Below are 24,131 nucleotides of genomic sequence, written 5' to 3' on the forward strand. Positions count from 1 at the left end.
AATAATCAACAGCAGATAAAAGAGAGTCACGTTCAGATCAGAGCGATCAGCCTCCATTACTCACTGCTGAAACCACACGAGGAAAACACCTCGTTCTGAGCTCTGCGGCAGCCAGAGACTCTGTGAGATTTCATGTCAATATAAAAAAATCAACATATCATTTTCTCTCAGCTGCACACGTGATTCAAACAGGTGAAATGATGCCAGCCGCATCTCGCTATTGTGTTTACTGATATTAAAGAAGTATCTTTGTATATGTCTGAAATTATTATGAGGCTCTAATTAAATTAATCTTAGGACTTGGCTAGATCCTTCTTTGTACACTCACCCACAATTACAGTTTATTTATTATTATTGCAAATGTGCAGTATGGTTTTAAGGTGCAATAACTCACTGTATTCACCAAAATATTTCGGAAAATATTTCTATTTCAATCACAACATTCCTCTATGTAATTACTCAAATGTGCAATATCCTTTAACACTTGAATGTGGGCCAAATTCCACATGTAACACATTTTATATTTTTGCATATATTCTTAATGCTTTTCTCGCTTGTTGTTTTTGTAGCTGTTTGCACACATATTTATGTACTTATACCTTTTTAAATACTTAAATATTTACATACTGTGTCAATTTTGCTCTCACAGTATTTCTGTTTATATTTTATATTCTTATATCCTGATGTGGCTTATTTCTACCTGCAATAATTCTCTGTGCTGGCATCACAGCGACTGTAATAAACTGTAATTTCCTCCTCCGGGGATCAATGAAGTATTTCTGATTCTGATGTCTGAAACTGACAAAACGCTCATATCAGAATTTCTTTTTTTAGACTTAGTAGGTGCAGGGCTGTTCTTCTAATCTGTTTTCATTGTCAGAGAGTAATTTAGGAGCGTTAGGTTTTATTTTCCACTTTTTATATTCGTTGGATAAGACACTTGTTTTCAAGTCCTCTTTTGGTTTTGTGTGTTTATTTCACCCCATGAGCCCTTTTTTTTTGCAGTTTGTCTCACAATTTGTTTGTAACAGTAATCCTAACTTCCTTTGTTAATGAATTACTTTATTTCACCAAAAACTGGTTATATGTTGCTTCGCTTTCTTTCACGAGCTGGGTGGCAGCAGTCAACAACTGTCAACAACTATCAACAAATTTCGCCCGTGTGCAAAACAGGGCTGCTCGATTACGGCAAAATTTCTCCTCCTTATACCTCTCCAGGTATCACTACTACACAAAGTGCCCCAATCACAATATTTAGCTCAAAATCCACAAAAAACAGCCCAAAATGAAAGAAAATCTGAAAGTCTGTGGAGCGCAGCTGCATAGTTGTCACACTCGTGTTTGAGCTGACCGATGCTACAATATGATGATATGGCTAAATGTCTCTATATGACGCGCTGAGTATCCTCCACGGACGGTGTGTCAATGTACGCATGTCAAATACATTGTGTCTTTTCAAAATAAACTTCTACCTTCACAGGAAATGTACATTTTTTGCTCTTCAGATGCAAACAGTCTTTTTCTAAATAAACTTACGATGTCAGTTAAACACCTCGTATTTAAGTTTATTTCCTCGTGCAACAAAAGCACGTGGTTAGCTTTAGAAAATAAAAATCATGGTTTGGCTCAACATTCATATAGGAAATAAACAGTGGGCTCCTGGGTGAAAGTCCAGGGTCTGCTGGACCAGTCCACCTCCCTGCCCGTCCTGTTAGCCAGATACGCAACCTGCTCTCCTTTGAGACAACTTTGGGATTTCTTGACATTTCAAGGATTTTAGGACATTTCAAGGATTTAAGGACATTTGAGGATTCTAGGATGTTTTTTAGGATTTGAGGACAAATCTAGGATTTCTTGACATTTCAAGGATTTTAGGAATTAAAGTATGTTCTTCGAATTTTAGGACATTATTAGGATTTCTGGACGTTTCTTGGGTATCTGAACATTTCTAGGATTTTAGGACATTAGGGTCTTAGCTAAGACCTCTGTGGGGGGTGTGGGGGATCCTCCTCTGGCTCTTTTTTTGATCAACAAGCTTTATTTTGATGCTGTTTTATGCACTCTGGCACCTTATGGAGACTAAAAGTACAAAAATAATTCTCAGTGTGAATCACTTTATTTTCACTGTAAATTAGAAAAAGGTATGGGGGCCACCTGGCACCCTGTCAGGGGCCACATTTGGCCCACCGGCCGTCAGTTGAGTGTCACTGCTAGAGGGACTTTGCAGCCTCTTTGTGTGTAAGTCTGATCCTGAAATCACTGACCACACAGCTCGAGTTAAGAATGAGAGCAGGCCGGTTGAGAGCATTTTACATCATATTTCATTAACTCTTGAGATGTTTTGTGTAAAAATCTGAATTTACAAAATTACAAAAGTGCTCAGATAACTGTGGTGAAATGAAACAAGTTACATTTGTCCACTGTAAACACAAAAAGATCAGATTTTAAAGTTTTATCCTCACGCATGAGAAATAATATGATAAATTCTCTGTTGAAGTGAAACGAGTCACAGATGCTGCAGCGTTTCATCTTCGTAATGTAAACGTGGTACAATTCAAACCATCAGCAGTATTTCAGCAGGATGTCTCCTGGTGAAGACGATGGACATGAATAATGATTTAATGAATAAGTAGAGTTGTGTTTGATGTACACCGCTGCAGGTTCACACACATCACACACACACTGAACACGGCAGGGCTCGTTATATAAGTCTGAAGGTACGTAACGTACAGATTCTAATTAGCATCTTCTCCGTGATGCTTCGTACTTTCAGCGTTTGATCAAAGCGAGCAGGCAGCTGCTTTAACTGCGACGCCACAATGGATTCAAACTGAAGAGAAAAGACTCCAGAACACAAAGAGTCATTTCACTCAACATATCTGGTAGTCTGAGTCGCAGCTGATCCAGCTCTCACTGAGGGCTTTACTGGTTGCTATGACAACACCCTTTCTTACCACAAGAGGACTGATGATGATGATTATTATTATTTCCTCCAGTTGTTCAATTTTTGTTCCCTCTAAAATGCTTCATTTACTGGAGACGGATGTAAAAAAAAAGCACAAATGTAACTAGTGACCACGAAATCTCATCATCTGTTCGTGATGATGCTGCAGGTTCGGACCTCTACACTTCCTGTGAGTGGAAGACCTTCTCAGCTCAGCGATGCAGAGTCGAGCCTTGAGCTGTTTTCTTGGACTACACAAGCACACTCGTGTTTCATGGATGGGGCCTCGGGATGGGAATCCTAAAGATGTGAAATGGTTCGTCTTTGGAAGCAGCTCGTTCAGTTTCCAGATGAAACCAAAAAGATCAAGAAATGTTTTTTTTTTGTTAACACGTCACATTACATTTTCAATAAAAAATAATAATAACTGTAACCTCAGTCCTCAGTAACATGTTCTGAACGTGGCTTTGAAACGTTCCTCCTTTGTTCTCATGTAACATTGTGTGAACGTTTTATAAAATAATAAACGTTTTGTGATCTGTCACCTCAAAACATCACCAAAACATCCTCGCAGTGTCACAGTTAAAACGTTGGTCAGCATTTAACTTTACAGGAACATTATTTGTTACGGTAATCATCTTTAAAACGTTCTTTGAACATTAGATTAAAATGTTTTCTTTAAAACATTATTTTAACTTGTAGCTGATGTCAGCACATGTTGTGGGAACGTTCCCTGCTGGCCGGGGAGCCGCAGCTATTTTATAAACCGAACACCTGAGCAGAGTACAAGGTGGCCGACACATCATGTGACCTCGGAAATTTAAAAAAGTGTTTCCACTGCAGCTTTTTACAGTCGCCTGAATACCACCTCATGCCAGCGTAAAAACTTGTTTGTGATAAATGGGAGTTTTTTCAAAATTCACATGTTTAAATTAGGCGTAATTTATATTTACAATTTCAATTTGCGCAATTTGAGAGTTAATGGAAACCCGCCTCGTGATTCAGTTTATCTGCGTTTCTGCGGGCGGCTGATGGGAGGAGAGACTGTTTAAGCTTTGACAGTTTCATCCGTCTGTTGACTGACTGGGAAGAAAAAAAAAAAAAAAAAAATTATATATATATATATATATATATATATATATATAAGGAAAAAGAGCGGATTTGTCGTTGATACTCCAACGTCAGTCTCTCACCTTCCCTGACCTGACATTTCAGACTGAATGAGTCTGACCCATCTGTACACAGCCGGTGTGTGTGTGTGTGTGTGTCTGTGTGTGTGTGTGTGTGTGTGTGTGTGTGTGTGTGTGTGTCTGTGTGTGTGTGTGTCTGTGTGTGTGTGTGTGTGTGTGTCTGTGTGTGTGTGTTTTGCTCGGCCCGTTCTCCCTGCTGTCAGTAGCAGGACCAGTGGTAACTGAAATATCAATTTCCTCCAGAGTCCAATCATGAATTTGCATATTCATGGCGGTGCCTGCGTCTCACATTCAGAGCCTGATTAGACTGAAGGAGAAACTCACTTGTTCTCTGCGTCAGAAATAAAGCTTCATTTCTTTAAATCACGTGACGACTGAGGTGATACATCCTACAGATATGAAGCTGTCTGCACAAGAGACCAATGAAACCACTGAAGCCTCATTCAACATAAAGTCACATTTTCTTTGCTGCTTCTGTCTAAGAGGCTTTCAGCTGTACGTAACGACGTCCTCAGACTGTGTGACAGATGAGCCTTTTCTGCACAAGTATCGAACATGCTCATACAAAAATAACATTCACGAGAAAGAGAAAGAAAATGAGTTAAAGCCAACCTGATCTAATGTTTAACCAGAGTATTTTTATCCAAATAGAGTCAGAAAATAACAATAATAATAATAATATAATAATATTATTATTAAAAAGCAAACAGTACACCTAAAGTATCTAGTGAGGAGGAAAAGGAGAAAAACCACGTAAGTGTAGAAATCTGCTGGTTTTGAAACAGCTGTATGTGGACTGAACTCATTTCTGTTATTGGCGTCTCAGTTCTGAGCTGCAGCTCGAATTCTAGAAACAGCAAAGTCAAATATTTTGTAATATTAATATCTGAGCCACAGGAACAGGTTGTATCCGGATACTTTTCTTTAGTTTGGGTGCTTACCATGAAGTAATCAGGTACTGAGCCAGGTTGATGGCGATCGGCGTGCCGGTGATGGTGACGTGGCGGTCGCTGGTGCTGTCGATCTGACTGCCGATCTTGATCTGAGCCCCCGAAACCTGCCGGATCTCGTTTATCTTGGTGCCCTGGCGACCAATGATGGAGCCAATCAGCTGTGAGGAGGAGGAGGAGGAGGAGGAGGAGGAGGAGGAGAGGATTAGAGACTTTTACTGCAGTTTTTTGGGTTTCTCAAAATGGAGACTGTAATGTTTTATTCTTAAAAAATGAATAATAATAATAATAATAATAGCAATGATAATAATAATATTAATAGCTTAGATTTTGAGAGCGCCTTTCAAGACACCAACAATTAAAAAAATAATAATGATAAAAATCATAAAAATGAATGATGGAAGTAGGGAAAAGGAACAGGAAAGCTGAAAAAATACTTACATAAAAAAACATTAATTCAACTACAGTTACAGTAAAGGTAAAGTAAGTAGCTACTGCCATTATAAAGTTAAATAAAGCATTGTTAGTTCAATAAAGTACTGTTGCAACGAAGATGATAAAGATAAATATAGTAGTTACAATGTTGTAAATAAAATACTGTTGTAAAAAAGAAATTAAATATTGTCATAATTAAGTAAAATCAAATATATATTATATTATGTGGATATTGTAGGTATATATTATATAATATTACATGTAATAATAATAAGAACGGTTATTATTATTCTTATTATTATTGATAACTTTATTAATAGGGCACGTTTCATAAAAGAAATGCAGCACAAAGTGTAAACAGAAAGGATAAACATAAAACACGCCAGCAAAGCAATTCAGCATAAAAAAAAGACAGTTTAAAACAAAAATCAAGTGGAATCAGAAACAGCTTTTATGTAAGTGTAAAAGCTACTTAAAGGCCGAGTGATCAGACGTGTTTTTAGCCATCTTTTAAATATTTATTGAGCTTTGGGTCACACTGACTGGCTTTTGATTGATTGATTGATGAAAGTTAATTTGGGATCAAAGATACTGAATAAAGTTACTTAATAATAAAAAGTATTGCATTAACTGGACCGTGACAAAATTTTGTGGTGTGGCCCAGTTTTGAATTAGTTTATTTAATTTAGTTTCTTACTTATTTCCAGGAGCGAGCGCTCAGAAGAGGACGGACTGAATATTAGAGACGAAACCACAGACACGGAAAACTGAGACAGGCCTTCACCGTCCTCATCCTCGTTATCTCTGACGTCTGTCTGAACACGGAGCAGCAACAGGTGGTGAACTCTGACTCATCTGCCCGACACCAGCTCCCTGTGTGTGTGTGTGTGTGCGTGCGTGCGTGCGTGTGCGTGCTAAACTGGTGCCGGTGGGGGTTTTGTCATGCACTGGATGTCGCAGTAACACACACACTGTGCTCACCTCGGTGTCAGCTCACACCATAAACGTGTCTCGTTAACATGTTGTTGTTTTCTCTAAAAGTCAAACGCGTTTGTGTCTCTGTAACATCTGCAGCCGAATTCACACAAAATTATGCAAATGTTCACAAATCAGATAGAAACTCACAATCACTAAACAGAAGGATTTAAATACACTCTTGTGCTTAAGCCCCCCTAAACTTTGATATTATATTTACTTTATATTTTATTACTCAGTAAACTCTTAACCAAAATACAACCACAGCATACAGGAAACAAGTATACAGTGTTCAAAAAGCAAATATTTCAGAATAAAACAACTTCAACAGGTTAAGGTTGCAAGTATTTAGTTCATTTATATACTGATAGTATATATATACGAATGTATCTATAGTACAGATAATATGCTATATATGACATGATGAGTATATAAAACTGTGTAAAATTTATATGTAAAGAAATACAATAATAGCAGTAGTATGTGGATATTTAAATTATAATATAGATAATGTGCTGAGTGTGTAAAGTGTGAAAAATTTAAAAATGTGCATAATGCTAAAATGCAATGTATTCAACTAGCAAGTTGAAAATATAAATACTTGCGCAAATATATCAAATCCATGGAGGTCTGAGACTTTAGCACAGTAGTGAATGAGCGAGGACTGGGATCAAACCAGACATTTATTTCTCTCTAAGAAAACAATAAATCTGAATAACGCTGAGACGGCTATATGGGGAGAAGTGTTGATGATGTGCTCTGACGATGTGAAAAACATGAATATATTTAAAGGATTGTGACAGCAGAGATAATGAGGAGCCGCAGTGTCAACAGCAGGGAGGGTGTTCATGTAATGCAATTAAAAAAATAATAATGACGCTACAGAATCAGTGTACAAACAGATAATTAACTCTGCGCGGCTCATTAGCCTGAAACACATCAGACGCACGGTATTAAATATCTTTATCATTTACAGTTAATTATTTTTTTTTTACTTGTTAAGAAAATTAAGAGACAATAATATAGAATAATGCTTTTCCTCAGAGGGGAGTGATTCATTTCAGGTTAATGATTTTTAATGAAAGGAAATGTACTTATATTTCCAGTTGCTGAATATTATTATTTTAACTGTGATCACAGTAAAGAGTTGGAAGCAGATTCTATAGGACGTTTTTAGCCTGTCTGGCTGCATAACCGACTTCCAGAAAGCTCTCTATTGACTCACAGATAGTCCTCTTTTACTGCTAATTTAATAATAATAATAATAAATATAATATAATAATAATAAAACACATAATATTTTATTTATAATGCACTTTATATTTGAAATGAATCTCAAAGTGCTACAAGATAAAAGCATAAGCACAAAACTGATTTAAAGAAAGCAAAATTAAAGCATATTTAAAAGTCAAAAATAAAAGCAGGTAGAGCAAACAGCAACACATTGATTCAAAGTCATATGTTCTGCTAAAGAGGAATGATTTGAGTCCTTTAAAAAAAAAAAAAAAAAAAAGTGCTTCTGAATTTATTTTGTCTCTTTGTGTCTCTGTGTGCAACTTCATGTTCTCACTGCAGACTGACCAGGTCTCCTTAGACAAGAGGTTATTGATCTCAGTGGGCTGACAAATGTAAGAATAAAGATTATTACTACTATTATTACTGTTATTGTGACGGAGCGGCTCCGTCATTGACCGCGGGCAGTGGACTCATGCACGCACACAGACACACGCGCGCACGCGCACAAACACACACATCGCCGCAGCGCCTCTGGCTGCGGGCTGCGCGCGCAACACGCTGTGTGTGTCCCTCCGTGTTTACCGAGCATTTGAACACCTCACAATAATCTGTGTTTCTCTCTTTACGTGTTTAAGTAGCTACCGAGAGCGCGCACTCAGCTGCTCTATCTGTGCACACGTTCACACACACGTTCACACGCACGTGACGGCAGACGCTGCGGGCTCACCACCCCCGCTGCGGGCTCACCTGACGCTGCGGGCTCACCTGTCCGCCTCCATGTCCGGACTCAAATGGCAAAACAGAGCCGAACTGTTTTCCGCGTTAAACAGAGCGCTTGCGCACCATGTCATGTGACCCACGTGATTTTGTTTGTCATGTTTAATGCTGTTTTGTGAGCAATAATAATTTGTTTTGGGTTAGTAAAGGAGTCTGAAAATAAAGGGTTAACTAATATGTATCATGTCAAATACACTGCAGCTGTAGGGGGCTGTTCAGGACTCTGCTGTCCTATATTGTATTTTTTTTAAATTCGATGACACGCCCAGGGGGAGGGGCTATGAGTTTAAAAAGGGGGCCATGTTGGACAGGTAAATTACAGTTTGAATGGGTTTGTGTACAGAGTGTGTTTTAGACTTATTGTAGGAGCTGAGCTGCAAATACACTGATTACAAAGAAAGTCATGCCAGGTGCATTAACACAACCAAAATTATCAAAAAAAGAAAGAATGAAAAGTAAGGGTCCCCAAGGGTTAAATTATTATTATTACTAATAATAATAATATATGATTTCTTTCTATCTACCAACTGTAGCACAGTCCTCACAAATCGCTCTCAGTTTAATCAACACAACATCTCAAACGGAAGCATTTCCCGCGGTCCTTTTGTTTAAAACTCTTTGACCGGGTTGGACACGATCACGTGACGTTCGAAACACTAAACTTTCTCAGAGTTACGTGATGCAGTAACAGCTCCTGTAGCTGCTGCTGCATCACGACGGAGCCAGTTCCTACTGACAAAAACATCGTTTTTTTCTGTTTTTTAAAAGATATCAAATCATTTTCTTGAGTTTTAGAGGTTTAAATGCATGTGGAAGCACAAGAAAAGTGATGTTAATCTTGGTGTTAAAGGGTTACACACACACACACACACACACACACACACACACACACACACACTGATGGCTGCAGAGTACAGGTCAACCATTATGAGCTTCAGTGTCCTGCTCGAGGACATGGAGACATGTGGACAGGAGGAGCTCTACCTGCCGAGTCACGTCCCTCAGCTCTGTTTTTAAATCATCTCTGAACGAAACTTCGACACAACAGACCGAGCTCTCCATCAATCCTCTCTCCCTCTCTCCTCTTCTGTTCTCTCTGATCCTCTTCTGACCCAGATCTTTCCTTTATTCACACAGTTATTCTCCTCTTTCTCTGCATCCTTCACTCCGTTTCTTTCAGCCCTTCGCTGCTGCCGCTTCCTCTCTTTTTATAATCTTTACTTTTCTCTCGTCGCACCACAAACATTCTTTCCAATCGAGTCATCCGGACAAAAAGCTCTGATGTCAGTTTGCTCTGTGTGCTAGAGACGGCTATTCCTGGAAAGAGCTCTGATAATACAAGTGTGTGTGTGTGTGTGTGTGTGTGTGTGTGTGTGTGTGTGTGTGTGTGTGTGTGTGTGTGTGTGTGTGTGTGTGTGTGTGTGGCTATAATGACACTGTGAGAGACAGAAGACAAAGTGCCGGCTGACAACAAACAGGTTCAGGACCATTTGTGTGAAATTCTCCTTTAGCTTCTGCTCGACCTCTGAAACGACCTCACTGAGTCATAAACTGACTCCTGAGAGTCACACACACACAAACACACACACACGCATGCATGCATGCACACACAAACACACACACACAAACACACACACACGCATGCATGCACACACAAACACACACACACAAAACACACACACACGCATGCATGCACACACAAACACACACACACAAACACACACACACACACACACGCATGCATGCACACACACGCACGCACGCGCACACACGCACACGCACGCACGCACGCACGCACGCACACACACACACACACACACACACACACACACACACACACACACACACACACACACACACACACACACACACACACACTATCAGAGCCCTGGCACTGTTTGATTATAAGAAGGTTTCTATATCACATTTATTTTCACGCAAAATACTCATAAAAATATTTTTTTTTTTTTTTTTTTTTTTTTTACATGTCTGTTCATCAACCCGTCTTTTATTCATGCGTATATACCAATGTACTAATTTTTAACAGCAAATCAAAATATTTTGGAGGAAAAGGCAATCAGAGATAAGAGCTTGTTATCAATATAATGAGGACATTTTTAATTAATCTTGTTGTTCGTTAATTAATCTGGCAAGTTGCAAAATGTTGATGCTGAAGGTGCCGGTTAAATGCTCCTCTGCACGAAAATCTTATATAAATCTAATAAGTTGCAGCACGATTAAAAGTTTGTCGGACTTTCAGGTTTTGTTCTAGCCGTCATTATTTCAATCCAAGGCCACGCAGGCGTGTTACGGAGCCATGATGGAAAGGCGAGCCCCTTCTACGAGGGAGCGGCCACGTATGAGGGATTTCTGGGAGCTGATAGTCCACGATTTCACAGAGGAATTGTGGGATCAAAAATTCCAGATGATCCGCTCAACTTTTAAAGTTATGCGATGCAAAAACAGCTCTGTGACGCTGCACTGATGCTGATCCTGCTCGACGCCGACGGCTTCCTCCAATATTATTATTCATGCCTCCACTATTAATATACACATACTCACATAAACTGCAGTATTGGCATGTAACATCACCTGTTATCATGTATTATATTTATCATTTTATATCTATTACGATTGTTATATGTTATGATATTGTTACGGTGTTGCTGTGCAGCTCTCTTCCTCTCTCTCTTTCTCTTCTCTCTCTCTTTCCTATTTATCATTTGTCATCTACTGTAATTTAATTGTTTTTAATGACATCTGCTGCTCGTCTGTCCGGCCTGTAAGAGGGATCCCTCTGCGGTCGCTCTTCCTGAGGTGTCTATCATTTTATACCCCGTTATCGGGTATTTTTGGGGAGTTTTTCCTAAGTCGATGTAAAGGTCTAAGGACAGAGGGATGATGTAAGACTCTGAGGAAAACACGAGGGAGACATAGCATCATCATTCCATTGCAGTTTTGTGAAATACTGCTTTTTTGAATGGCCTGTAATACCACCTCATGCAAGCGTAAAAAAGTTTTTTTAAGTTTTTCTAAATTTTACGTTATTAGGGGGATTTTAAATTTGCAATTTCAATTTGCGCAATATGAAGGTTACTGCACACCCGCCTATTGAGAATGGGTAAATTACTGCCCCACATTTGGTTGGACTGGGTGGCTGAAAATAACCTGAGGCTGAAATGTTACCGTGAGGAAAGAACGGTGGTGGCTTTTATGAGGAGAAACAAGTTTGGTTTTTCCGACTTTCTACGAGGTTGACTGTTTGGGAGATGTGAGGTTTCCAGAGGACGCTGTACAGCGGTTCATGTCGCCCCTCTGAGCAGCTTTCTGTGGGTGCTGTTGGGTAAAATCAGCTTAAAGCTGCAGAGGAGAGGAGGAAGAGGACGGACCGAGGGCTATTTTTGGGTGATTCCCTGCTGCCCTTGTAATTTGGAAGGTTTACTGAAGGAGAGAGAGAGAGAGTGTCAGACAGGGTTGTTGTTAAATCTCTAACTGTGAGCTATAGGATGTCATTAAGCTGCTCTGCTTGGCCTGGCTCAGTGACTCATACACACACACACACACACACACACACACACACACACACACACACACACACACACACACACACCACACACACTCACACACACACACACACACACTCACACTCACACACACACACACACACACACACACACTCACACTCACACTCACACACACACACACACACACACACACACACACACACACACACACACACACACACACACACAGGGTCTTAAGCCGCTCTCTGCTCTTATGTCTTATTCAGGTTATTCTTTCAGGTCATCTGAATGTGAACATGTGTGAGTGTGGTGTGTGTGTGTGTGTGTGTGTGTGTCTGTGTCTGTGTGTGTGTGCATGTTAAAATCGCACAAAAATCTGAATGGAAATTTGGGGACCATGATGACGACGATGATGCTTAATTTAAACCTGCGAGGCGACAGCACCTGCAGAGGTGCAGAGATCTCGTCAGAGTTTGCTGTGAAAACACGACCTCGTGCTCGTGCTCGTGCTCGTGCTCGTGCTCCTGCTCGTGCTCGTGCTCATGCGTCCGTCCTTCATTGTTTGGCGGACCGCTCGTCCACAAAGACTCGGTGTGAGGAAACGTTGTCTGAATGTGAGCGCGCAAGTTCCTGCAGAGAAACCATCAAAAGTCTCCTGCCATTAGATACTGAGGGATGAAAGAGGGAGCCTCGGGGAGGACGGAGCAGGAGAGTCTGTGCTGTGAGAGCTGAACTTGGCTGCGGCGCTCTGTATGAAATACGGCGTCTCTGCTGTCCCTGTGGTCGCCTGGTTGTGCCATGAAAATATGTAACATGACTCATATTAATCTGACGTTGCAGGTGTTGCAGAGTCTCGAGAAAAAGCAGAAGTTCAATCTGAACTGATTCCAGATTTCTGAATCACTGATTGGTGCAGCGCCTCAAATGATTCAAACCTGAGTTATTAATTTCAGAGCTGTCAGCATGAAGGTCCATACATAATACATTAATTTCTTTAAAATCACATTAATCGTCAGCCAGCATTCCTGTCTTTAAGAGGCTGTGCTGAATTTGAAAGCTACAGTGATGATACTGGTATCATCTGAAACTAGAAGACCCGAGGAATCCAGGGATACAATATTTAGGCGGGCGGGTCAATAAGTGACAGAGCAGCGTCGTGAGTAAGTTATTCACAATTTACAGAAACATTATGCAATAGTCCAACTTTTCCAGCAATTTTTGAAGAAAACCTTTTGGTAATTTTTTTTTAATATTTGAAGAAAACATTTCAGCTTCTTTTTTGGTGATTTTGAAAACATACCCTCAAAATCAGTTTTCTTCAGAAACCACCAAAATGATACAATTCATCACAGCCTGAAACTGTTAAAACTGAAATTATTGTTGAATCTTTACATTTCCAGCAGTCCTTGAACACATCATGTTTTATTATACAGGTTTTAGAAACTGATCTTCATGACTTTTCCAAAACTTTCATGATATTTTTAGTTTTCCAAAATGTTTCCAGGCCTGGAGATTACTATTTGCAAATTCTGGTTTTCCGACGGTATGAACGCTGTAAAACAGGAATAATGCTCAGTTAGGCTGCGATTACGCTGTCAGGTTGAGGTCGTGTTATTCTTTTATTTTTCTTTCATTATTCCAGTTAAAAAACGATAACTATATGATATTTGTGATTCAGATCAGTGGATAAAAAGTCGTGTCAGACTCGTCTAAACAGTGTTGACGCTCGGTGAGTTTTGGGAGGAGCGGCAGTGTCGTGTGAGGAAGTGAAGCGTCGCACAGCTGAACACCGACAGCCGGATTTACCGCCGTGATGGACGAGAGGAGGGAGAGACGAGCGGGACAGAGACACGGTGGCCAAAGGCTGTCTGATGAGCAAAAGGTCAGCGCTCTGACCTCGCGACAGTCAACATGTCCATCAAACGTCAGGCGTCCTTGAGCACGACACTGAACTGTTAGCTGTCCGCTTCACTGCCTTCATACCGGCGTGCCGTTAGCGGCTCTGCGGCGCAGCTTATTTAGAGAGCGGAGCAAAGAGTCACATATTTAACATGTGCACGCACTGATTTAGTGTTTTTATCACCTGACTCTTGAAAAACAGCTGAGCATGATTTTACTTTTTATGTGCTGCTGTGAAAGATTTAAAATTAATAAATCAAAACAAAGAAAAGTTAAAAACAGAACAAATGATGTGTGTTTCCTTCTGTGTGCAGTTACCGTGTCCCTCCGTCATTAAAAATATGTGTTAAATAATCATTGTTCAGATGTTTGAACACGTTTACATCTCACGTGACTGCGGGATCACGTGCTAACACGACTGTCCATTTCGGTTTTCGGTTCCTGTGATGGACAGATTTATGGGACGGATTGTGCTGCAGGACGTTCAGAGCGATTTTCACACTAACCACAAAAGTCTCACCCGATCAGAGCACGTCTTCTGTTCAGATCCAGATCAAACATTAATGCACGCTGACGTCTTTCGTACTCACATCGTTTGGAATGAGGAGCTCCTGAGATGTGGTTTGGGAGTTAGTGTCCACCGCTCCTGAGACAGAGACAGGCAGAGACAGTGAGACAGAGACAGTGAGACAGAGACAGACAGGCAGTTAGGATTAAATGATTTTATTTCACGAAAGCCTTATTTATATTATTGTCCTCGGACACAGAAAACAGACACCCGACAGAGAAGCGCACACACAGATGACTGAATTTCACTCAAAGGTTTAACCCTTTGAAACCTGGGTCCACATCAGTTTTCTGTGCTGCTTTCAGACGCCTTTAACAAGTATTTAAACCTTTAAACCCGAACAAATTGGTGTTATTTCTTTCAAAAATGTGGGAAAATGCAGTGAGCAACTTGGTAAAAAGTTCCACTATTTTCCATAAACTAGAAGATTTAGAAAAGTATTATTTTTTGAAAAGCTGGGGAAAATGTCTAGGGAAAAAGGTAAAAAAGCTAGAAAACTTTATGTCAAATTATAATAATTCAATATTTGTGCTATTTTTCAGATACTTTTTTTGTACTTTATACCAGTTTCTTGCAAGATTTTGGGTCATTTCTTCTTAAGTTGCTCATTGCCTTCTTCCCATGTTTTTGAAAGTGATCAACCAAATTTGGTTTCAAAGGGTTAAAGATTTTATGCTGATGAGTTTCATTTTATTTTACACGACATCAACTTTCTTTCTTTTCCTTCTGTCCTTCCTTCCTCAGGCACAGCACGCTAAACCAACAGTCCCTCTCATAGAGTGTGTGTGTGTGTGTGTGTGTGTGTGTGTGTGTGTGTGTGTGTGTGTAGGTATGTGTGTGTGTGTGTGTGAGGTTGTGTGAATTATTTTCACGTCCACGACTGATGAGTTTAATACCAGCGACATAATGGAATAATCAGCCATCCATATCCCCACATGATAATCTGCTCGCCGGCTCTGCTGTGCGCCGTGCATGCGTGGTTAGCGTTTGTCTGAGAAATTAGACGACAAAGTGTCTCTTTAACCGAGAAAAATGTGAACAGGCGCGACCAACACGCGCTTGAGTTCACTCTGCATGTACAAAAACACTCCTCTTCCTCCTCAGAACTTTGACTTCAGGAAAAACTTCAAACAGCAAACATTTTTCATGACTTCAAGTAAACGTGAACCACGTTCATCAACAGCTCCATCACAACATCCAATCACAAACTCACACAACTCTACAGGAGAATCCAAGTCTTATTCCAGATGCTCAGTGTTTTCACTAAAATGTGACAATATAAAACACGTAGGTTTGCCAGTAGCATATCCTGAGCACGCACCTGCATACAAGCATTTAACCCTTTCAAACCTGCTCAAACTGACTCGAATTCTTTCAAAAACATGGGAGGAGGGCAATGAGCAGCTTAAGAAGGAAAGACCCCCCCCCTTTTTTTCCCTTTTTCTTCAATTCACATGCATAACGTTGCTTATTCTATCAGTTTTTTTAAAGCACGAATTGACGAGATGCAGGTCGGTAACGTCAGTTATTCTGAAAAATACCACCAGACACAGGCTTGGCTCAGATACAAAACATTTCAGCAGTAAGCTGCCTTTTCGCCTGTTTAGCTTAGCAGGTAGAGTTAGCATTTAGCTTAGCTTAGCAGGTAAAGTTAGCATTTAGCTTAGCGGGTAGAGTTAACATTTAGCTTAGCTTAGCAGGTAGAGTTAGCATTTAGCTTAGCTTAGCAGGAAGAGTTAGCATTTAGCTTAGCTTAGCAGGCAGAGCAAGCCCCCGTTAGTGTGCCAGGCACAGACGCAAATTTTACAGAGGGGCCAAAAATGGAATTACACCGTTCAAGTTAATCACGTGAAATCCCAGAAATACTTTTCCTCATTGTCAAAAGAAGCGTCTTCGTTCACTATCTAGATTTAAACCACCCAGGTCTATGACATTTGGAGAGTCTAAAAGAGCCGCAAGATTAAATTTTTTAGACCGGCATTCAGGCCGCCGTTAATCTCTACGATGCATCCAGACTTCCCTATACATACATACATACCTACACACACACACACACACACACACATATTAGGGCTGGGCAAAATGGAATAAAGTCCTATCACAATATTTATTTTCATATCAGTCGATAACGTTATACATCACGATATCCATCAAATCAGTGTTTCTGTGGAGCTTAAAGGTTCCTTTGACTCCTCAGTGAGATATGAAGATATCATCAGGTTCATTTTGGTGTAAATATTTATTTTCTGTCAGACATTGAACATGACAAATATACTGCAGAACAGCATCACCAGCTGGAGGACCTATTCTACTAAAACTCACAGAGGTCCAGTTACTAAAATGTCCTCCCAGCAAAGGTCCGAGCCTCAAACCTAAAATCAATATCACCATTAACTGAACATTTCTCTTTGATTACGATTGAAGAACAATTATTTTGCTTTTTGCTCTTTTTTTTGTGGTTTGTTTTTTGCCCTCATAGTTCACTGACACAGTGTCATGTGACCATGGTGTGTTCGAGTGTAATAAACATATGATTTATTATCATTTAGCAGGCAGCGTATATCGCCCAGCCCTAATATATATATATATATATACATATATACATACACACACACACACACACACACACACACAGATAGTCTTGGTCTCGGTCAGTATGGTCTTGACTAGTGCAGACGCAGCAGCAGTGAGGAGTTTCAGAGACGTCGAGCGTGCTTCAGTCCTCACTGACAGGAAGTGTCCACTCTGTTAAAGAGCGCTTCAATGTAACGGCGACTGACCCCCGAAAGCTCCTCGTGGTCCTGCTCTGCATCACTCGAGCTCCCTGAAGAGGAGCAGGAACACGAGGAGTTCTCCTTGAGAGAGCGGCGCTGAGTTTTAATAATTAATGAGTGAAATGTTAATGGAGACGAGTCATGGAAAACTTTTGTCTTTCCTTCTTAAATTCTGGAAATGTGGCTGCATGTGTGTGACGCCTCGCTGTTCGCACTGTTGCACATTTAGTGTTCGAATGAACCCTTTAACGCCTGGATCGACATCAGCTCGTCTGTGGTGCATTGAGACGCCTTAACCAGCATTTTAATCTCTTAAGTCTCAGAAAATAGAGAAAATAGAGAAATATATTTCAGAAATATAATGAGCAACTTGGCACGGCAAACTGTAAAAAAAAAATGGTATAAGGTGAAAAGGAAATGATCCTGAAAATGAGCTTGGATGTATTCTTACATATTAAAAAACTAGGGGAAAATGTTCAGAAAAGTGTTTATCATTTAGTGTAAAAACTGTGCTAATTCAGCACTTTTTTTTGCCATTTTCTTTTTTGTCTTTTTGTCACTTTACTATTCATTCATTCTTTTGTTCATTCCTTTATTTATCAATTTTTGCTTATTTTCCAGTAATTTTCTTGTAACATTTTACATTTTTTTGCAAATCTTTGGGCAATTTTTTGTTAAGTTGCTAGTTGCCCTCTCAATATTTTAAAAGAAATCAAACCAAATTATATATTTAAAATTATTCTACAGAAAAAAAATCTGCACTTTCTTGGTCATTTTTTATTTTGTTTGTTATTTTACTTTTTTTTTTCTTATTTTCCCAGTATTTTTCTTGTACCTTTTCACAAATTTCTTGCAAGTTCTTTGTCATCCTCCCATGTTCAGGTTTCAAAAGGTTAAAAAAACCAAACCAAAAAAACCCCTAATTGTCTGCATTGTTGCATCTTTGATTTTCACTCTTTAGCCAATTAGTGGAGTCGCAGCAGCATGTTCTCTGACTCCACAGGCAGAGTTTGACTTCCAGCCGTCGGCATGTGAGCACAGCTGGACGCTCCGAATCAAAGCAGACACACGGGGAAGAGAGAGCCGAGCCGCTCGCTAAAATAAAGATCATAAAACATTTATTATCTCATTATGTTCTGACGACTCTTACAAACTGACTGACGGCAAAAACAAGTACGTTTAAAAAGATCAATTCGGAGCATGTGTGATAAAATTAATATTTAAACAAAAAACACAAACTCTTCTGTGTTTTTGATGCAGTGAATGATGAAACTCCATGAAATGACACGATGATGTCTTTTTTTCCTGAAATGGAAATGATACATTTGATTTTTTTATTTTTTTGGTTGAAACAGTCGCTGCAGTTTTTGTGTCGGAGGAGCTGAAAACCGAAAAAAGAAAAATACTGAAGAGCTGCAACAAAAAAGTGACTTCAAAGTCAAATGTGCACAGAGGAGACAACCTGCTGAGAGCCACTGCAACACACACACACGCACACACACACGCACACGCACGCACACACACACGCACACACACACGCACACGCGCACGCGCACACACAAAAACACAACCAACTACAAACACACAAACATGTGTGCTGTTACGTACACGTCTGTACGTGCATTACACGTGACATTTTGGGGAATGTTTGATGCACGTTGGCGGTGAACCATCCAGCGAGCTTCACATCTGCGAGAGTCACAGGAACCTCTGATTGGTCTAAAGACTCTCGCAGAGCATTATGGGAAAACAAATATGGCCATTACCTTCAAAGCTAGCGATGGTAAATGATCGATTACGGATAAAATACGGACAAAAAGAGAATACATTTCAGATCTGTGAGTATGGATTCATTGTAAAAGTCCCTGAAAAGACGCATGAGTCTCAGGCTGGATAAGGAGGCTCCTGCTACGGTCGCAAGCTCGGCTTTATCAAACACTAAAGTCATGAAATAAGAACTAATAATTTATTTAACATTTAAATAACACAAACAAACTCAGTGATGGAGCAGCGGTGCAGCAGCAGCTCCGGTGTTCAGCGAAGTAAAATTACTGAAGTTAAAAGATCAGATTTCAGGTCACTTATTAAACCTTTTCTTCATAAAGTTCAAAAATGTTTTTTGCTTTCTATGTTCATAAACAATGATCTGTATTCTCAGGCCTCTATAACATTGTCTGAAAACGTTCTTCCTTTGTTCTCCTGTAACATTGTTTATTTAACTTTACGGGAACATTATTTGAAATTATAAACATCCTTAAAAAGTTCTTTGCACATTAGATTACAATGTTTTCTTTAAAACATTATTACAACTTTTAGGTAACGTTGTGATCAATAACTCGGCAAATAAAAGTGACTGAAAAAAGTGTCATTTTCTCGGCTGATGACCCGAATCATGGACACACAAATATATCTTCACAGTGGTGTGTGTGTGTGTGCGTGCCCGTGTGTGTGCCTGCGTGTATGTGTGTGTGTGTGTGCGTGCCTGCGTGTGTGTGTGTGTGTGTGTGTGTGTGTGTGTGTGTGTGTGTGTGCGTGCCCGCGTGTGTGTGTGTGTGTGTGTGTGTGTGTGCATACCTGGTAGAACTTGTGAAGCTGACTGGCTGATGGGGGCGAGGCCCTGCTGCTGCATTGACAACTGGTGGAGTTTTGCTAACTGCGAGAGGAACGCAGAGGTAAAAATAAGTCAAAATAAGTCAAAATCTCAACACTCAGTGACAGAAAACTTCGTCTGAAGATCGACGCCGTCGCTCGGTCGGTGTTTTACCTCTGAATGTGGAATGCCGTAGTGACTCTGTACTGCGTACGTCTGAAAAAAGAAAGAAAAGAGTTTCACTAAAGTGAAGAAACAGCACGTCCGTATCCATGCAGCACGTTCCCGCAGCAGAGGGCAACACTTCCGCCGCGGGAAGTGTTATATTTATTTAATTCGTTCAAAGTGAGGCCTGTGTTTTGGCTCTCGGGCTACATATTGGTGGAGGCTCTGCCTGCAGCGCGAGGAGAGCTGACTTCCCTCCCTCTGAGGTAAAAATACATTTCATCTACAGCGTTATTTAAAGTCTGTATTCTAAAAACTGTGAACGACACAAACATTCAGGCCTCTATCAGTGTGTGAAAGAAACACCTGAACACTGGAGAGCGGAGGACGACTCAGCAGGTTTTTGATATGAATCAACATAATACGGTACAAAAAATCAAAAGCAGATTGCTAATGGATTTGATCTCGTACATGCAAGATTTTTTAATTATTGACTTTACGTCTGAAACAAAACGTCTGACATTATTTAATTCCAGTAGATTTTAATATTGATATTAGAATGAGATCACTCATTAACCCTCTGGGTCCCGAATAACATCATTTCAATTCTGCCTCCTAACGACAACAATGTCCCGAAACTGCCTTAAAAATACTGTGTAATAATATCATTTTGTTTTTGTAGATTATCAGACCCCGGGATATGATTCCTTTCGTTTCCTTAGAGGACAAAAATGTCCTCTTCCTAAACTGCTATATAAATAATACAAAAACATTTTATTTATTTATTTTTGTAGTTAAATCTTTTAACTAACGTCAGTCCTGATCATCAATAATACTCATTCATTTTCAGAGTTTTAAAATAAATCTCTCCACTGTTCTGGATATCTCTGATGAAAATTAATGACTTTTTTGAGATCTTTGGAGCTCATGACTCAAGTAGGAAAAAAAAGTCCTCCTCCCTGCAGGAGCTATATTCATTTTTTTTAAAACTTTTTAAAATTAAGTACATAAAGAAGCACCTTTCTGTCACAACACGTCGAGGATTCATGTTTCGCTGCTCCTCTTAGCACAGAGACACTAAAAAGACGACTGTACAAGGACTCTCACTCGATCACCCCGAATCTCCTGCGACTCCTCGTCTGTGTTTATCTCTCCAAGATCACAATTTAAATTGTTTTTAGAGGCCTTCCCGAATCCCAAACTGAACTTCAAAGAGAATGAACACCTCCATAGGCAATGCAGCGCCAGGCGGAGGGTGTGCACACATGCAAAAGACTCTGTGCATTACAGAGACATTTGTGTGTCTCCCCGAGGTTCGGCACACCTTACATAACAGATTTCAGAGTTGTTATCCTTGGCGCAGACTGCAGTGCCACTCGGCGCTGAACTTCTGACTCCTGATGCTAACTCAGGGATTTGGGAGGAAGAGCTGTTTGCAGAAAAAGAGCTCCCGCCAGAAAAAAGGAAGGCGTCTGTCTCAAAGGTGCAGCAAAAGTGGACCTGGGTGCGCTCGGCCTCCTTCATATTGTAATGCCTCTCCTTGATCTGGAGATATGCCCGTAAATATTTATACACGCTGGCAAACCTGAAAGTCCACAATGCATGCCTGAATCCAAACGGTCCGCGCAGGCACGGCACATAAAATGCCACACGCTCATAAATATTCATCGGTGGCTTAATACGGCACACATCAGAGCTGCAGCAGGCGGGAGCCGCTCCAGCTCTTCTGGGCAACGTCTCCGAGTAGAAAATCAGTTGTAACTCGACAAAAACCGTACAGTGACTCAGTTTTGGTTCCTGTCTTGGGACTAGAAGTAAAAGTGTTTAATAAACGTTCTTAAATCGTGATTTGTATTCTATCTCTGGTGATATTTAGGAAAGCGCCAGAGGAGACTCTTCCCAGCGAGCAATTTTTGGTTTTAAAGATGTTCTGAGAATAGTACGATGCAACATTTGGGAATTTTTTTCAGCAGCAAGTGAAAGTTCCCAAAATGTTCCTCTTAACCCTTTAACCTGGGAACAAGGCAATGAGCAACAAAAGAAGGAAAACAGCAAGAAATAAGTATAAAGGACAAGAAAAATTACCAGAAAATGTAATAAAAATAAAATAGAATAAAAGAAAATAAAATTGGCTCATTGACATTAAAGCAAATAAGTCTGTGCATTTGTGTGCAGTCAGGTGACAGTAATCATAGATCTGGACGTCCTAGAAAAGTTTAGTCTGTTGGGATGTTCAGGGGATAATGTCTTTGAAACCTATTAATATGATTATGTTGCATTTCCAAAGTCTGTAAAGTGGCTCTATGAGTTTTTTTAAGTTTTGAAAAATTATTTTATGAAATAATATAATACTGTAATACTCATTAAATAAACTAAAATGTTGAATGATATGACATATTAACTATTTATCCTTCTCAAACACATCACAGCTAAAACTTTAAACTCGTCTATTTAAAGCCCAGTGAGGTCTGAGGAGTCACAGCCGTCTGACGCCGGCTCTTCGGTATTAATGACGGTCGGTGGAGCTCAGCATCGAGCGTGATAATGACCCTTTCAAACTCAAATGTTATTAATACATATATTAATTAACGATGCGCGGCTTTCATGAATATTCATCAGTTTATTAATGCAGCACGGATCAGAGACGAGGTGTGAAAACAGCTCCGAGCGACAAACAACAAACAGAGCGCTGCAGCTGATGAACGACTGTTAGTTCAGCTGCCAGTGAAACACACACAACACACACATCACACACATCACACACATCACACACAACACACACAACACACACATCACACACAACACACACATTTATCCATGTACCAGATTTATCAAATCATAAAGAATGAACTCTGTTTCAACCTCATCTTCAAAAAATAGTCTTTGGTCTAACATTAGTATGAAATAAATAAATAAATAAATAAATAAATAAATAAATGGTGTTTATCAGAAATAAATTTGGTCATATTGCATTGTTTTCTTTATAATAATACATTTAATAATTTACTGTATTGACACGGTAAGAAGTCACTACATTTCATTCAGAAGAAATCTGTAACAAATTGTGGTAAAAATAATGAACAGTAATGTTGGGTTTTTATCAAAAACAGTAAAACACTGGAAATCTTGATGCTTTTTGGAGCCAAAATTACTGCTGTAATCTACTGCAGAATACTGTAATAATTTACGTACAATGAAATGATAATATACCCCCCAAAGACCAAAGAAAACTAACTTATGCTCGGCTTTGTGAATCTTGATACTTTTTGGAGGGAATAGTACTAAACCCCAAATCTACAGTAAAAAAACTGGAATTATTTTCCATAATATGGTAATATACTGTTGAAGAAATTTTCGGTATTGACACCGTAAAATAAGGGTAAGACATCTGTAAAAAACTGCTGTAAAAAATAGTAATGTAATGTACAGACAAACAAAAAACTGATGCTTTTTGGAAGCCATTATTACTGCTGTGAACCTTAAATATACTGCAGGATACTGTACAAAATTTTAATAAAATAGTAATATTCTGTTGAATAATTTATGGTATTGGCATCGTAAATAAAAAAATAAATTAAAAAAACAAACGTGAGAATGCTGTTCAGTGCAGCTGCCAGTAATTTACTGTAAATTTTAAAGGTACATTTGTTTCATTGCGCATTTACTTCATCATGTCTAATCTATTCTTTTAACGTTTTTAATTTTTTAACCCGCTGACGTACTAACTTTGCTCTCTGTAAACATCCTCACTGCAGTGGTTTGTGTCTCGAACTGTTGGCTTGTTCTTCATGTCAGACGTATCGTCACAGCTGATTTTCAGATGATAATATCATTAAAAATCCTCGCAGCTTTAATCTTGAACCAAAGATTAATGTTAATCCCAGAGACGAGTCTGACGGCTGCAGATGGATCTGTCGACAGAAGTGAGTGATTTCACCAGAAAATATGCAGAGAGATGAATCGTCATCCCTCTCTCTCTCTCTCCATCGCTCCTTCCCTCTCTGCAGCGTAAATTATGAATAAAAAGCATTAATCGGCCGCACAGCCACTTAACTCTGCACTAACCCTCCTCACAGCCTTCTCCTGTCACTCTCCCTCCACGCC

At 39.6% G+C, this 24,131-nt stretch overlaps 1 protein-coding gene across 1 annotated transcript in view; it reads right to left on the bottom strand.

Annotated features, from left to right (window-relative positions):
- The window catches only part of LOC121961038 (poly(rC)-binding protein 4-like), a 147,394-nt gene that overhangs the window by 3,890 nt on the left and 119,373 nt on the right, over nt 1-24,131 (bottom strand). The window contains 4 exon segments of the mRNA XM_042510923.1: nt 5,076-5,245; nt 14,521-14,576; nt 19,847-19,925; nt 20,037-20,078. Coding sequence (XP_042366857.1) covers nt 5,076-5,245; nt 14,521-14,576; nt 19,847-19,925; nt 20,037-20,078 — 347 coding nt within the window.

Source organism: Plectropomus leopardus, chromosome 2 (assembly GCF_008729295.1).
Source record: "Plectropomus leopardus isolate mb chromosome 2, YSFRI_Pleo_2.0, whole genome shotgun sequence".
NCBI lineage: Eukaryota > Metazoa > Chordata > Actinopteri > Perciformes > Serranidae > Plectropomus > Plectropomus leopardus.